The 16,249-nt window shown below is 37.0% G+C and overlaps 1 protein-coding gene across 1 annotated transcript in view; it reads left to right on the top strand.

Annotated features, from left to right (window-relative positions):
- Positions 1–14,943, top strand: part of EFCAB11 (EF-hand calcium binding domain 11) — a 64,892-nt gene extending 49,949 nt beyond the window's left edge. The window contains exon 4 of the mRNA XM_071808620.1: positions 14,844–14,943. Within this exon, the coding sequence (XP_071664721.1) occupies positions 14,844–14,943 (100 nt within the window). The remainder of the gene's footprint in view (positions 1–14,843) is intronic.
- Positions 14,944–16,249: the final 1,306 nt, after the last annotated feature.

Raw genomic sequence — 16,249 nt, 5'->3', positions numbered from 1 at the left:
TTTACACAGCCACTAAGGGGAATCTGGTTAAAACATTTTACAATGTTCCACAGTAAAAGACAAGCTTCTCCAAAGCATTTCAAATATCGTGGTAACTGAAAATGTAAAAGTGGTCCCAGCAAAATCACCTGATAGGAAGATTATGTGATCATTTTCATGCTCTTTTGAGAACATTGTAGAAAAGGCACTCTGCAGGGAGTGAAATTTGTGGTGGAGTGCTGGTGCTCATCCCAGAGGCAGGTGGGGTCAGACTTCCACGGGAGCACGGCCAACAGTTCCTGCAGACCTCAGGACACCCCAGACGGGCCTTTCTCTTGGGCTCCGTCGCCATCTGCCAGCAGTGAAGAAACCCAGTAAATTGACAGAGAGATCGTACTTAGTCAAACATCCTCATGGGGTCCATGACACTCCCCCTGAGCACCCATCCATCCTTTTCCCGCAGTCCACGTCGAAGCTGCTGGAGTATTCAAGGGTCACCTGCCTGCACCTCCTGTTTGGGAATCCTGACTAGGGTTTCACTTGAACATATCAGTGAAAGTACAGTCAGAACCATGCAGTCTCTCATCCTATCCAGTCCCATGTGGGTATATCATCAACATCCAGGATTGGCAGATATGTATTAATCTCTGCTACATTTGTTCTGAAGTTGCAAATCCTCACCACACCTGATGATATGAACTCATTGTTGTCAAGGCCTGCATTGGCACACTCATCTCTGACAGCAGCTGTCCAAGTGCTCAGTTTTCCTATATTGTTTCTTTTGTAGGACTTCCTGTTACTGTGAAAATTCGCTGCTACTGGAAACATAATTTTCCTCATCATTATACCTCTTTTCTACTTGGATCATAACATACTAGAAGACTGTTGAGGACAAAGTTAAAAGCTCTTCAGAATAACTGTTCTTAAGGGATTAAATGATTATCATCTCTGTCCCATTTCTTTCATCTTGTAATCGACTTCAAGATGGTACTGGATAGCTCAGCTGAAGTGATTATGTATTTGAAATATAAATTATTTGATCTTCTCTTTGGTATTACAGTATTTAAGACAGGTGTATTTCTTACCATTAGTGTTAATATATTTATGGTTCCTTGTAACTGTCTTGAAGACTTGAGTGACATATAGAGTATAAATCTGTATAACAGGAACTGATATGCTAGAGGTAAGATTTCACTCTCTTATTTGCATTGATACTAATGAATACAATTAAGAAATCAATAAATATTTCTGTAACTGAGTTAAGCGTAGAAAATGGGAACTTGATACCTCAGAGGAGGCTTAGTGGGAGGCAGGACCTTTCACTTGAGTAATGATCAGTTTTAAAGAGCGTTTATTACATGGTGGTAATGTAATTGTTAGTATTCCTAAGATGAATTGACTACAAAACAGTTTTTGTTGATAAAACCAATATTTTAGTTAATTTTGTATAGCATCCATTTTGATAATTTGTACATAAACACTAAGATTAGTATGTCCCTGAAGAAATTTTCATTTATGTTTGTCCTTTACTGGAGTGTTACTGGATTCTCAGTCCTTTTTTGAAATTTAACCTTTGCATGCAAAATGTGGCATGAGAAATTCAAATTTATATCACCTTATATATATTACTTTTGGTAAATTTAAAATGGAATTATTAAAAATGCCTATCACACACGTTACTTCCTGGGTCTGTTACGCATTTACAATTTGGTCTCACTGAAAACAAATTACACTTAGCTTCTCAAACTTCTTAAGTTTTCTAGACATTTTCACAATGCCTCTTAATATTTTACTTTTTTTCCTAAAGTGTTCTAGAACATGTTGCTCCAATGTATTTTTTTTATTTAACAATTAGATTAGTTGTCAGCGATGTGGAATATCCTGCTTCATGTAAGACATGCAGTGCCACTACACTTGGAAGAAACAGTCAGTGCTTTTCTACTCAGATGTTTATATGTACTTTATTATCTTCGTGGTTACGTGTAATTCTATTTTACCTCATTGTCTCCTGTTACAACAAACAAAAAAATTGTTAGAATTTTGTGAATTTTTTCAAACTGCTCTATTCTTCTTCTTCTTCTTCCTCTTCTTCTTCTTCTTCTTCTTCTTCTTCTTATTATTATTATTATTATCATTAACTAGTTCTTTAGATTAAGATCCGTAAAGTGCATCTTATACTCACTAACAAGTCATGATGCTTTAGATGTTATGAGCATTTATTCCACTGCTTTAGACCATTCTCTGTCAAAGCTCTATACAGCACAAAATAAGCTTTGTCCTTAACGGGACAGAGCCGCAAGTTGTCAGTTGATCCTTAGATATTCTGTTCCTAGACTATCGGACACCTTAAAGATAATGACAAAGACATAAAACTTGGCTCAGTGTTTCACAGGAGCTGGTGTGGGAGATGAAAGCAGATTTGATGTGCTTGTACTACCCTGAGTTGCAGTGGAAATGTGCTGCTGTGTTTTGTGCTATTTTGAGTTTCCTAAGGGCTTAATGGCTTCATGCCCAGGATATTGCATTGCTGTAGTCCAGCTGAAAGGTGACAAAGGCATGTATTGCAGAGGCCAAATCATCAACAGTAAGGACAGGATGAATTCTTGTACCTGCTTTAGAGTTCTTGTCAGAGGGAGATAAGTCCAGGATCAGTTCTAAATAAGAGATTGACTTGCCTAAATGGGATAATGTCACATCGGCCAGTAGGTACTTCACTGGGTCACAAGCTCCTTAAAGTGTTCCTTCCTGCCACCAAGTGTAACTTCCTTTTTCTCAGTTTCTGCTTCCACCTTCTGCTTTTTATCCACGAGCTCAGGTACTGAGAGAGTTTGGTGACATTGTGTTACTGTATTCAATACAATATGATAAAAGGGTTGAATTTTGTAATGCTTACATAGTATTTTCACTGGAGTTCATGACATCTTGCCAGTTCTTTCAGTCTCTGCAGCTCTATTTTAAATAATGTTGAAGAAAAACGGAACTGTGAGGTATGTTTTTCTACTGCTCCTCTCTGGTTATGGCTCTCTTGAAATAAACAGTTTCAAAACAGTCAGCCTCTTTTACTTACAGTTTGTAGTTCATTAGCTATGTCAAATGCTGTAGAAATTGAAAAGAAGGAGCAGGGATAACTACAGTGTTCATAGTATGGATTGTCTGACTGAGACTGTAATGTGCTTTCTGTCCTGTGTCCTCCAATAAATTCAGATCTTAACAGGTGGTTGCTAGTATCCAGTTGAAGGTGTAGGCAACACGAATATAATAATCAAGATTTAGCAATAATATATACTGAATGTGACTCTGGATTCAGATGTGTGCAGATAGTACTGCCACGTCAAGTTGCTGAGCTTTGCTGCAGCATGTCAGCTGCATACGGATGAGCAGACGTGCATTTGAAAGCATGAGGAACAAGTGGGCTGCTCATGAAAGGGAAACGTTTAAAAGTGTGAGAAAAATGTTCATCAAGGAGGACATTTGCCACTTCTTTCAAAGTTTGTGTCATGGGTTTGCAGCTTTGGACAAACCACAGAATCACAGGATGGTTGGGGTTGGAAGGGACCTCTGGAGATCATCCAGTCCAACCCACCTGCTAAAGCAGGTTCATGCAGAGCAGATTGCACAGCAATGTGTGCAGGTGGGTTTTGAATGTCTCCAGAGAAGGAGACTTCACAACCTCTCTTGGCAGCCTGTTCCAGGGCTCTGGCACCCTCAAAGTAAAGAAATTTCTCCTCACATTCAGATGGAACCTCCTGTACTTCAGTCCGTGCCTGTTGACCCTCATGCTGGTTTTGGGCACCACTGAAAGGAAGTCTGGTCCCATCTTCTTGACATCCATCCTTGAGATATTTATAAACATTTATGAGTTCCCCTCTCAGCCTTCTCTTCTCCAGGCTGAACAGACTCAGCTTTCTCAGAAGATGAATATCAATGATAAAATGTTAACTGTGTTAGCCATGAAGTAAGGTATTTCATCTTTTCAAATAAATCTATTCAGAGGAGATAAAAGGATGAAAATATTAAATTCTTTGGATATAAATAAAAACTTGATTTTTAAGTTCCCTTTTTACCTCAGCTGATGAGTTAGTACTATGGAGACAATAGTCAATCTCTGAGTCAGCCTCAGGGCTTTTACCGAGTAATTGCAGGCAGAACCAGTAGCTCTAAGCTTAGTTGTCTAGTCCTCAGCAAGGATGATGGTTTTAAAGCAGTAAAATTTGAAGAGATGAGGGATCATCTGAACTTTTGACATAAGAATAGTGATTAATATTTTTAAAAGATACTAGCTTGAATACTTGTACATTACAGGCTGTACAATTTGACCCATTTTTCCCTAAATATTTTTGGTTTATTCTTATTTCTCTCCTCTTAGCCTTTGTCACTAGTTCTTGTGCACAAGCCCTTTGATATTAAGTGTTGTCTCCATGGAGGTACATCAGGGTCATGTCAACAGCGCCTGATGGAAGCAGAGGAACTGAATTCCTTTGGGCAATTTCTGTTTCCAAGTAATTTTTTGGCAGGTTAGGTTTCTGCATCCTCTAAAATATTATTTTAAAAAAACAGATACCAGGGTTGAATGCAATATTCCAGTATTGGTGTTATCCATGGCATTTTGCATCTGCAGCATAAACAACGCTTCTCCTTTATTTGTGTAACTAAAAATGTGTTCACTCTTTATTTCTTGACTGCTCCTAAAAGCTCACACTGGGTTGCTTTTCCACTAAGATTCCAGAGCTCTTTATTATCACCTTTCTGTGATAAACCTCCCACTGGAGATATAATCTGCATTTCTTTTTCATAGGCTTCTCTGCAAAAAGTTATTTTGTTTGAAATGGCAAGCTTAATGCACAATTCAGACTGTTGCATCCAACTCCCATGTCTTCCATGAATCATTATATGATGATTATATTCTATATTACACACTAAATATTACCTATTAAGTGTATATGATATATGATATATGATGTGGTTTATATATAATTATGTTATTAGATATTGCTATAACATGTACCATATATTATAAATCCTACTTATTTCCAAGTTAGGGCTGGAAATATTTTTTAATTATATTGTTCCTATAGCTGCTCATTAAATAAATCCACCAGAAACACACACATTTGGTAGTGTTTCCAAATGGCAGTTCTTTCTTGAGCTCTGCAAAGCATTTCTTAGTTCACTTACAAAACCTGGACATCCTTGTAGGTTTCAATAGACCTTTTCCAAGGGCCAGAAGCTTAAGAACAAGAAAAATCAGTAAAAAAGATGGACATAAGCAAGGGTCATTTATATTCAAAGGGTAAATTATTTTTCCTAAGCCGTGAGAATACAAGAGACAGTGGGCAGTTACACACCATAAAATGTGGGCAGTTACACACCCAGAGAAGCAGAGGCTCGGTGGAGCTCTCCTGATCAGCAGAAGAAGAAAGCAGAAGTGATGGAAGGGAGAGGGTCTCTGGGATGGTTTGCTCACTGAGAAACATTCAGAGAAATAAACTGAAGAGTACTCTACCCAAGTACCACCACTAGCCTGATGGGATCAACCATGGCGTGAATGCTAAAGATTTCAGAAAACAGAACCAGTTAAGAAGGAAGGGACAAAATCTGGCAGGACTTGGGTGTGCAGGACCATTTTGATTGTTCAGAGAGAAGAAAATCATGGAAAGTATACATCAATGGTTAAGGAATATCGCAGGTAGAAAATTGAGCATCGAGAAGGATGTATATTACAGTTATTGAGAGCAGTAGTCAGGCAGCGCGCCCAGGAAAAATGGGATAGTATTTACCCCAGAGAAGAAACAACTGATGTAGTATATTGTTGGTGCTGAACAGCATTGAAGGTAAAGTGAAGTGCCTTTCTACCTTAATAGTAATACAGTTCTATGACAATTTAAATGCTTCCTTAAGCTCTCCTGCCTAACTGAAACTTCTGACTGCTGGTAGTCTAATAGTACGTCCTGTTTCAGGAAGCAAAACCAAGCGTATCCTCGTAATTCTTCTGCATTTACTAAAGTTCAGAATGGCTTTTCTCAACACTTAGGTTTTTAAAGAAGTGAATTTAATATACACATTAGTAACAAAACAGCTGTGGAACTCTGCAGGAATCCCATCAACAAGGAAGCAAGCAGGATGAGTAGAAAGAACCAGCTGGCTAATCAGAAGAGAAGGCAGCTTGTTGAAGAAGCTGTCATCCTTGAATCTTCAATTGGTGGGTCATTTTGTCCTCGGCAGGGACTCCTTGCATGAAGTGTGATTTTTACTCTCACTGCTCAATCAGTATGACAGCTTTGGTTCTAAATGCAGTGAAAGTCTTGGCTCTAATTTAAATTATTCTCTGATGGTTTGTTTTAAAATATCAAATAAGTGTAATAGCAATACAATTTAGATGTAAAAGATAGAATCCATTTTAAACTCTGGATGCGAAAACTTTATTCCTTACATGTTGAGATTATCTACATGTGATTAATTTCTATGGTTTCTAGCAATTGTTTTCAGGTTATTTGATGGTGGTAGTTTTTTTGCTGAGTCGTTGTCAAGTAGTGAGTTTCTTACTCAGAGCAATTCAAGCTGTGAATACGAGATTAAGCTGTTGTAGACCCACAAATCTGTATGCTCGTTATATAGTTTAATGCATATTCAAGTGACATTTCACTTTTGAGGATGCCGGAGTACTGGAACAGGCTGTCCAGAGAGGGTGTGGAGTCTCCTTCTCTGGAGATATTAGAAAACCACCTGGACGCATTCCTGTGCAACCTGCGCTAGGTGAACCTGCTTTAACAGGAGTTGGACTGGATGAGCATGATATCCAAAGGTCCCTTCCAAGCTGGAATATTTTTATGAATCTGTTTGTTTCACAGACTGTTACTTTGAAAAGTCTAAGAAAACATTTTGCTCTTTTCATTGCTGTTTCCAGAAGCAGTTTACATAGGAAAAAAACAGACCAAACCAAACCAACAAAACCCAAACCACACAAACAAAACACATGCACACACACACACAAACCACCAGGGCTTTTTCCAGTTGATATGACTTGTGTGTCTAGCTCATAATAGTTGTCTATTGCAGCCAATATTAATTTATTAAACTGTAACCAAATAGAAGGAAAACATGTTTAACAGACCTGTGTTTGTAAATTATCTTATTTTTAGGGCTTTATAATTGTTATTTGTATTATAATTCCCAAAGAAAGAAGTCAGGATTAAAGTTCTCAGTCAGATAGTGAAGACATAAATGGAAATTCTAAGCCACATGTTCTTAGCATTTAATCTGAGGAAAAAGGCAGTAAAGCAGCCATCTCTGACTCATGGCAGGCAGGCAACCTGTTACCCTGCAGATCTCTTGACATTGTTCAAATCACAAGGAGTAAGTTAAAATGAGGGCTAACAGGGTACGAGACAAGTATCATTTACCCATGGTGCATCAAGGGGGTTTGGGAGAACACTGTGACAAGTGGCTCTGTAGAGCAAATGAATGTGGAAGAAAAGGATGTCAGTAGTAGTGTTAAATTTAATTTGCGTACCATAGACAAACATAATTTGGAAGATTTTATCACTGGGGCACATCAATGGATGAGGAAGTTTTAATGGGAAAGATGGGTCCCTTGGAAATTGAATCCAGATTTTTCTGACTGGGGCAGAGGAAGGATAGTGTCAGAAGTAATAGAAGAGCAGTAAAGGAAGATCCCTGGATCACAAGGTAAGTTGCATTTCTTCAGTACTTCTGCTTCCTTCAAAATACAAGTTAGATCAAAATTTAATAGCATTTGATATTAGTGAAAAGGGCAGTGGGGTTCTTAGATGCCTTTTCCTTATGAAATCATCGTGAGTTTCCTTGTAGGCTGGCTCCCTATCACATTCATATTAGACTTCCATAAATAATACAATGAGAAAAGTTATTTTAATAGAAAATGGGTTTTAGAATGTCACAGCTAGGTCAGAAGAGTGAAGGTAAGGCAGACATTGTTAGACCTGAATGGTGTCGGGAACTTGAGCATAAAAGAGCTATGCCTAGAAATACTTGCAAAAAGGACTCCAGGCCTAAGTCATTCATAGCCAACAATCCTACTGGCCTCTGGTATCTAAGGAAGACATAGCATTTGAAATGTAGGAAATATTTAACGAGACAATAAATATATTGTGATAATTGCAAGGCACTACCACTAAATGACTCATAGTGCTTAAAAGCAGTTCATATACAATCTAACGTGGTAATTCAGGAAACTGCACTCCTTAGCACTTCTCCGAAATAAAGAAAATGCACAACTTCTCTTTACTCACAGTAGACGTGTAAATAATGAGATAGCAGTGAACTTGATATATAAAGTTTTTGGAGACTTATGATAGAAATGTGTATGAATCTCATTTGAATGGCTACAATAGCTAAGGAAAAACCACTGCTATTCTTGGTATGTCCTAAACCCAGATATAAATTAGAGGGAAATCATAATTTGAAGACCTAACCTTGTGCGCCTGGCCTACTTTTGTCTCTAATTCAAGTGAACCAATATGTAATATTGCTAGGTCTTTCAGAGTGGAAGAAAAAATATAGACAATTAAGGAAATCGCCATAGTTCACAGACCATTACCAAAATAAATTACTTATACACATTGTATATCTCATTGTATTTTTATCTCCTCTGAGAAAATTGTTGTATAGCAATACATAGAAGGCCACGTATTATGCCTCCGCATGTAGGCATTTGAAATATTGCAACTGTGTATGGAAAGCAGGGGCCTCTGTAATTTGTTCTCTCTCATCATACCTCAGTTAACTGGAAAATAAAAGTGTTTGGAAACAAGTATTTAAAATTCCTCAAATTTCTAACTTCGTGTTTATTTGTCTTTTTATATTTAATTACAATAATTGCTAATGCTGTTTTACACAAACTTAAATCTATTAATGTTTTTAAGTCATACAGTGGATGATAAGTTATTTCAAAAGTCAAGTAACCACTTCTATCACTTCTAAAGAAATACTTTTTTATTTTTAGGAGTGACCAAATTGAACCCCTGTTCATGTAGAACACTGTGAGAAGGAACCGTGAAGTTTTCATTTTCAGTGGTATATCCCATATGTTATATTTCTCTTCCTGCATTTCATTTATGTGATATAATTGGTGTTTTCTCTCCAGTGATTTCTATGAAAGCTTCTGCCTGTGTAGAATAGAATAAAAGAAAACTTTCTTCCCAAGGGTTAACTTCATTTCTTTCAAAGTCAGAGTGAGTATCATCCGTGTTTAGTAGTATAATTAATGATCTCTAAGGATGTTTACATAGTGGAGAAATCTAAGCTAGTTTTAAGCCACCTACCTTCTTCACTTGCATATATCTGATGTATGGCCATGGCATCAGAGATCTGAGCAGAGTTTAATTTATCCTGGCTCTTATTCGACTCTTGTGGCTTGTCCTACTGAGCTAACCAGTTGAAAGCCAACTCAGTGGCAGTCTCTGCTGGCTCTGCACTGCAGTCACTACTCCTTTTTGAAAATAAGAGAAATTATTTCTTAATTATCTGGTTCACCACATAGAACAGATACTGAGTTATCTAGAGAAATACGGGGTAGAATTAAAACCTTTGATCTATATTTTTGCGTATTTTGAGTAGGTATGATGGATCAATGAAAAAGAAAGTATACATCAGATAGATATCATATATTTCAAACTGTATGCCTACTTTAAGAAGCTGTGCTTATGTGAGAGTTTTTCCATACAAAAAGAAGAAATATTATTGCCAAATTCTGTATTCATGTTTTTCTCTTGGGAGCTAGAGGATGTGACCATGTGTAAATTGTTGTGGGGTTAGCTGGGAAAAAGCTTAAGTGACTGATTAATATATACAGCTATTTATAAAATAACAGGCTAGGCTGTATTTGCATGTGGATACTTTTCTGATAAGTACTTATTTCAGTGAATTAATAAACATGAAACTTCAAGAGGCAACTTATATTAAACATCAGTCTTTTAGGTTATTCATTTACTCTACTCAGATGTAGAGTTAAAATATTCCTGTCAGAAGGAAAGTACCATTTGACTAATCCAGTTTCATATGAAAATACACTTAGGTGATTTTGTGAGTCTTCAATTATCTAATTGTATAAGAGAATAATTTATATCTCACAGTCAGTAACTTGTGATGCTGATTATTACTCAATTTTCAATGAAAGATCAGACAATCTACCCGAGGCACTATGTACCTTGAAATATCTATATATATGTTTTACTGAGAGTGTTAAATGAATAGTGACCTGTGAAATAAAGATCAATATGCTGTGACATAGTATTTTCATAATCACAGGGATGAATATATCATTTTATTCAGCTAGATGAAAATGAAAATGTAACACTTCAAGGCCATTCTCGCTTTCAGATTACTTTTGGCAAGGTTCCAAAAATCCATAACATTTAAATAAATGTAGTGTTTCTTCAGATTACAACAGCTAACTACTTACTGGTTTATTTGCCATTTATTTATCACCCAACATACCTTTCTAATCTCTGCTGAAAGGGTGTTCAGAAACTGATTCTTAATTCAAAGAGTCACTTAGTGGCTTTCAGGTGTTGAACACCATATAAAGTTGAGAGTCATTTTTCAAGAGCAGCTTCCAAACAGGCACAAATAGTGAATATTAAAAAAAAAAAAAAAAAAAAGAAAAGTGATTTATGCCCTTAACTCAGATATTTTGGGCAAAATCCTTGCCTCCTGAAAATTAATGGCAAAATTCCCACCAACTTCAGTTTAGCCAGACTGTCAGCACTAACTTCTAAAACTTTAGTGAGGTGATCTTCCAGAATTAAATTCTGGGAGTATATCATATTATTTTGCTATTTGATTATTATACATTCTCAGAGGCATTTCAATCTGTATATTTTTCTTGAATGAACTAATTTACTTGCAAATAGCAAGGTTATAATAATAATTACTGTCATTAAAATGCGCTTTTTGTAAAAAATATGCTTCAATGGTCGATCTTTAAAACCAGATCCCTTTTATGCACCGTTTGATACATATAGTCACTGAGAAGGGTACTTACATTATAAGCAGTATCAAATGACTGAAAGGTTCAAAACAAATAAGAGGCCATACTTAATCATAGAGCAGGTGTTCATGAGCTTCACATGGGTTCAAAAAGCTGTCAGACAATTACATGCAATAAATACACATCACGAATGTGTACATTACATGCAGACATACATGTGAGGTTTAGGAAGCTCCTGAATGTAGAGTGAATATATCAACGGAAAGTAAACCAAGGAAGTATCACTACACTCACCCTTCCCTACACGTCCAGATACTGACTTCTGCCCAAAACAAGATGTTTGGGTATATGAACCAATCATCTGGGATGGGAGACCTATTCTTTTTTCATATGGGGTTCTTGTGCATCTGAGAAAAATCAGTATAAATATAGGGACATGTAGGATACAATGCATTTAAATGGGTAATGATTACTACCACAGCATGAGTCAGTAAGAAAATAATCAAACCTAGCATTCTTCTTTTTGGCTACAATATGTGTTATAGAAAGTGTAGTGGGTTGACTCTGGCTGGACACCAGGTGCCCACCAAAGCTGCTCTATCAGTCCCCTCCTCAGCCAGACAGGGGAGAGAAAATATAATGAAAGGCTCATGGGCTGAGATAAGGACAGGGAGACATCACTCACAATTAGTGTCACAAGCAATACAGACTCACCTCAGGGAAATTAATTTATTAACAACTAAATCAGAATAGAGTAATGAGAAATAAAACCAAATCTTAAAACACCTTCCCCCAATCCCTCCCTTCTTCCTGGGCTCAACTTCACTCATGAGTTCTTTACCTCCTCCCCCCGAGCAGTGCAGGGAGCTTTGGAATGGAGGTTGTGGTCAGTTCATCACACATTGTCTCTGCTGCTCCTTCCTCCTCAGGGGAGGACTCCTCACACTTCCCCTGCTCCAGTGTGGGTCCCTCCCATGGGGTGCAGTCCTTCAGGAACAGACTGCTCCAGCTTGGGTCCCCATGGGATCACAAGTCCTGTCAGCAAACTTGCTCCAGCTGGGGCTCCTCTCCATGGGGCACAGGTCCTGCCAGGAGCCTACTCCAGTGTGGGCTTCCCACAGGGTCACACCTCTTTTGGGTATCCACCTGCTACAGCGTGGGGTTGTTCCCAGGCTGCAGGTGGGTATCTACTCCACCTTGGACCTCCCTGGGCTGCAGGGGAAAACCAGCCTCACCATGGGCTGCACCACAGTCTGCAGAGGACTCTGCTCCAGTGCCTGGATGTTATCAGAGAGGTGCTACCACTGTCGCTGATGGATTTGGCCTTGGCCAGCAGTGGGTCCGCCTTGGACCCAGCTGGCACTGGCTCTATCAGACATAGGTGAAGCTTCTTGCAACTTGTCACAGAAGCCACCCTGTAGCCCTCCCAAGACCAAAACCTTGCCACGCAAATCCAATACAGAAAATCATGTAGTGGTGCTGATTTTGGTAGGATTGAGTTAATTTTCATCACAGTAGTTAGAATATTTTCTTTTTAGTAGCTAGCACTATCTTTAGTTTTGGATTTAGTATAAGAAAATGTGATAACACACTGAACTTCCCATGGGAAAGAGTTAATCTTCCCTAGGACAGAGATTATTTCTTTCTGGTAGCTAGGCTGTGTTTTAGAGTTGGTATGAAAAGACTCTGAGAGCTCACTGATGTTTTGGCTGTTGCCAAAGAGAGCAAGGACTTTTTCAGCTTTCCAGCTGCAGGTACACATAGAAACTGGGAGAACATAAGAGGACAGCACCTAGACTGACATCCAGGCTCACCAATGAGACCTTCCCTGCCATTACTGTCATGCTCCGTATATGGCTGGAGCTGCCTTTTCCAACTCTGCTTTTTGATTTTTTGCTCTCTTTTCTGTGACCGGCTGTTCGGTGCAATTGAGTTCAAGCACAAATTGCTGAATAGGTCTCTGTTCTTCCAGGATTGGCTGTACAGCACTGGTGTTCTCAATCAATTACATTGCACATTACTTATTATTTTCTCTTCTTTTACTGTCCTGTTAAACCGTTGTTGTCTCAACCCATGAGTTTCTCCCTTCCCTTTCAATTCTCTCCATGTTTATGAGAATGTAAGGTTCATCATTGCACTATGAGGCTTGAACTTTGTCTAACCAAGTCTACTTCACAAGAGGTTAATAGTTCCTTTATAGCGTAGTTAAGCACTAGTACAGATTGTTTATTGCCAAGATATGAGAGGAATCTTACCAAATTATATTAAATGTCCCAAAGACGTGGGGAGTTGGTAGTCTGAGGGATGCTTGAAAAAGATTAAGATTAATAATTGAAGATGAAGAATGATAACGTTTTCATCTAAATAGTATTTCAGGGAAAGGGAAAGCGCATATTCCAAATTGAGACCCTCTTTTGTGAAGACGAACTTGAAGATGTAGTATTTTTTTCAGAAGAAATATTTCTTTAGTCCCATGATTTGATAGTCATTGATGTCTTGAAAGCTGGATGATCTAGAGAAGCTGCTTGCAACTGAGGTGAGGATAGGCAGATGTAAGCAGTTCTGTTTTCTTTTATCAGTCTTTGTAACCTATGTGACTGTGTTTCTGTATTTGAAGCTGTTGTAAATAAATTATTTTTTTTTACCTTTACTAGACTTTTCCCAAGATTGCACTCTAAGTGTCAAGCAGGACATTCTATCCCTTTGTTTAAGGCTTTCTTTAAAACGGAATTGCTGTACTACTTCTTCAGGGTATAGAATCTCTTCAAAATTTCCAGGGCATTCAAAGGATCATAAAATGTATCTCTGCTAAACAGCATGAATTATTTTGGAATTTTCAGTTTCTTCTATGTAGAAGGTACATCCCATTTTGCATGCTGCAAGATGGTAGGAATATTCTTATTAAACACTAATGGTGATGGCAAAGTTTGCAGCACTGTAATTTTGTCAATCTTTGTGTCATCTGTAAATTTTATCAGTAATAAATTCTGTTCCAAATTACAAATAAAATTATGGACTGTGTATTGGTGTAAACTAGTCAAATATTTTCCTAGATGCTGAGTGAATATTAAGACCCAACAATTAATCAGTGTCTTAATTATTTAATTTTAAATTTTTATAGTGTTGTATTTTTAGTAGGAAACCTAGGCAGAACTAAGATAAGTACTTTACAGAATACTGTTTTGTCAACCTATTTTATATCAAATTATTTTGCAAAGTGTATTTGATAAAAACCTAGCCCTCTGTGTTAATGTCATTAATTGAATATCCACTTTCTATCAGCTTATATTGTGGAAATAAATATTAACATCTTTTATTTTTCAGAGACTTTTTCTGTGTATTGGAATAGCCATTTTAGCATACACTAACATGCAATTTAGGATTTTTTTCCCTACAACCACAAGGAGTAGGTCTTCTGTTAGCATGATCTCTGTTTCAAAATATGCCGCTTGCAGCATGTGGAAAGTCATGGGGCAATCTGGGAAATTTTAAACATAAGTTTGCAGTATCTTAAGACTTAGAAGCCTTGGGCTGCATGTTGTGTTATGGAACTTCAAGGATCTGTGCCACAGGGGGCTGTATTTTGGGATTTAGAGAGGAGGTGTAAGCACTGAATTTGTGCTAAAAGTGCTAAGTATGCACAAGTCATATTGTAATTAACTTTTACCTCCTGTTGAATACACAATGATATTTCTTTTTAAAAAGCTTTGAGATCCTCTTATGAGACGTACTACACAAAAACATTTTTAGTTCATTTATTCTTTGTATGAAATTCAAATGTTAGGACTCTTGAGCTCTTCAAAAACAATATTGGTGTTGGATATCTACAACTAAGTATAATGTCTGTTTTACATAATGTCTTTTGGGTTTTAAATACCGAATCTCTTTTCTCTTACAGAGAAGTTGATCAGGATTCTGATGGCTGCATCAGCTTCAAAGAGTTTGAATCTGCAATGAAGTATGGACAAGATGAAGTATCACCAGTGTGCTTTGCCTAGAGAATATTCTCTGGTGGAAAGACAAAGTGAAAACTTCAGATCTCAAGATATTTAAAAATCAATGAAACTTCATTTGTTTCAGCCAGCGTTTTAAGGACTTTGACTGTAAGTGTAGCTCTGAAGAAGGGCCTTTGAAGCTTTACTGTTGACAAGTTGGGTATATTAATTTACATGTGTATGTGTGTGTCGAATACTTAAAATATTTGAAATCTCAATTGATTCCCAATCACCCTAGTTAGAAACTGCAACTCTGTACTTTTTATTTTTGACTTAACAGATGAAAAAGGAGCAACTATAATTTCCGATTACTGAGAAATGTATTTGTTCACTTTGTCAACACCCTTTCTTGATAGATGAAAATGTCTCACATGTATAGAAACTTGTTAAATTTATGGCAGATAATGCCTGGGTTATTTTATTCAGTTTCTTTTATTATTTCACTTTCATATATTGTTCTTTTTTATATGTTGCACATTATTTTAAATTATACATCTATTAGTTTAACTGTACAGGTAAGGAAGTAAAGTAAGCATAAATACTTAACTTTTTATATTTTTTAATGATTTTTTAAAATGGAGATAAGAATAAATCTCTAAAGTGTACATCATTTACCTCAGTCTGGCAGGCTGAAAATAATATGTATTGAAACTTTTAGCTGACTTTTGTGGAAGGATTTGGATACATTTACTTTAGCAAGAGCAGAGAATTTTCCAAGAGCTGAAAGGAAGTAAGAGGTAGAATCTGTCGTTGTCTACAGGGCTATCTTCCCTTCTTTCTCTCTTATCCAGTAAATGGGAGATATTCTTGCCTGCTGTAACTATATATACATCCATCCAAGCTGTGCTATAGTTAGATAAATCTTTTTTATTCAATTTATTTTATCTGTGATCATTTACTTCCTACTGCCTTTGTGTGTTCATATTAATAGATAAAAGAGATTTCGTTATGGTCCACTCAATTGCTTTATTTCTGTTTACCTGCCAGTTGTTAAATTGTTGGGATTATATATTTCTTTTGAAACTGTCCAGAAGAAATCCCCTCTTCAAGTGAGCTTACAGACTCTAGCACATACTTAATACTGCTGTAAATAAGTAACAAATAATAATGATCACTAAGAGCAAGAGAACTGATGTTCTATTCTTAAGTCAGGAGAGTCTCCAATTTCTTCCAAATTTTAGTGAAGCATTCCAGAGTACTATTTACAGGAGAAGTATTTATAATATGATGTCTATGTTTTCTGTTCTTATTACATATATGTATCTCACTAGGTACATGTAAAGTGAAATATTTTTATTTAATCACAAGG

Source organism: Patagioenas fasciata, chromosome 5 (genome assembly GCF_037038585.1).
Source record: "Patagioenas fasciata isolate bPatFas1 chromosome 5, bPatFas1.hap1, whole genome shotgun sequence".
NCBI lineage: Eukaryota > Metazoa > Chordata > Aves > Columbiformes > Columbidae > Patagioenas > Patagioenas fasciata.
The sequence above is the reverse complement of the archived record's forward strand: the minus strand, read 5'-3'. Positions and strand labels throughout refer to the sequence as shown.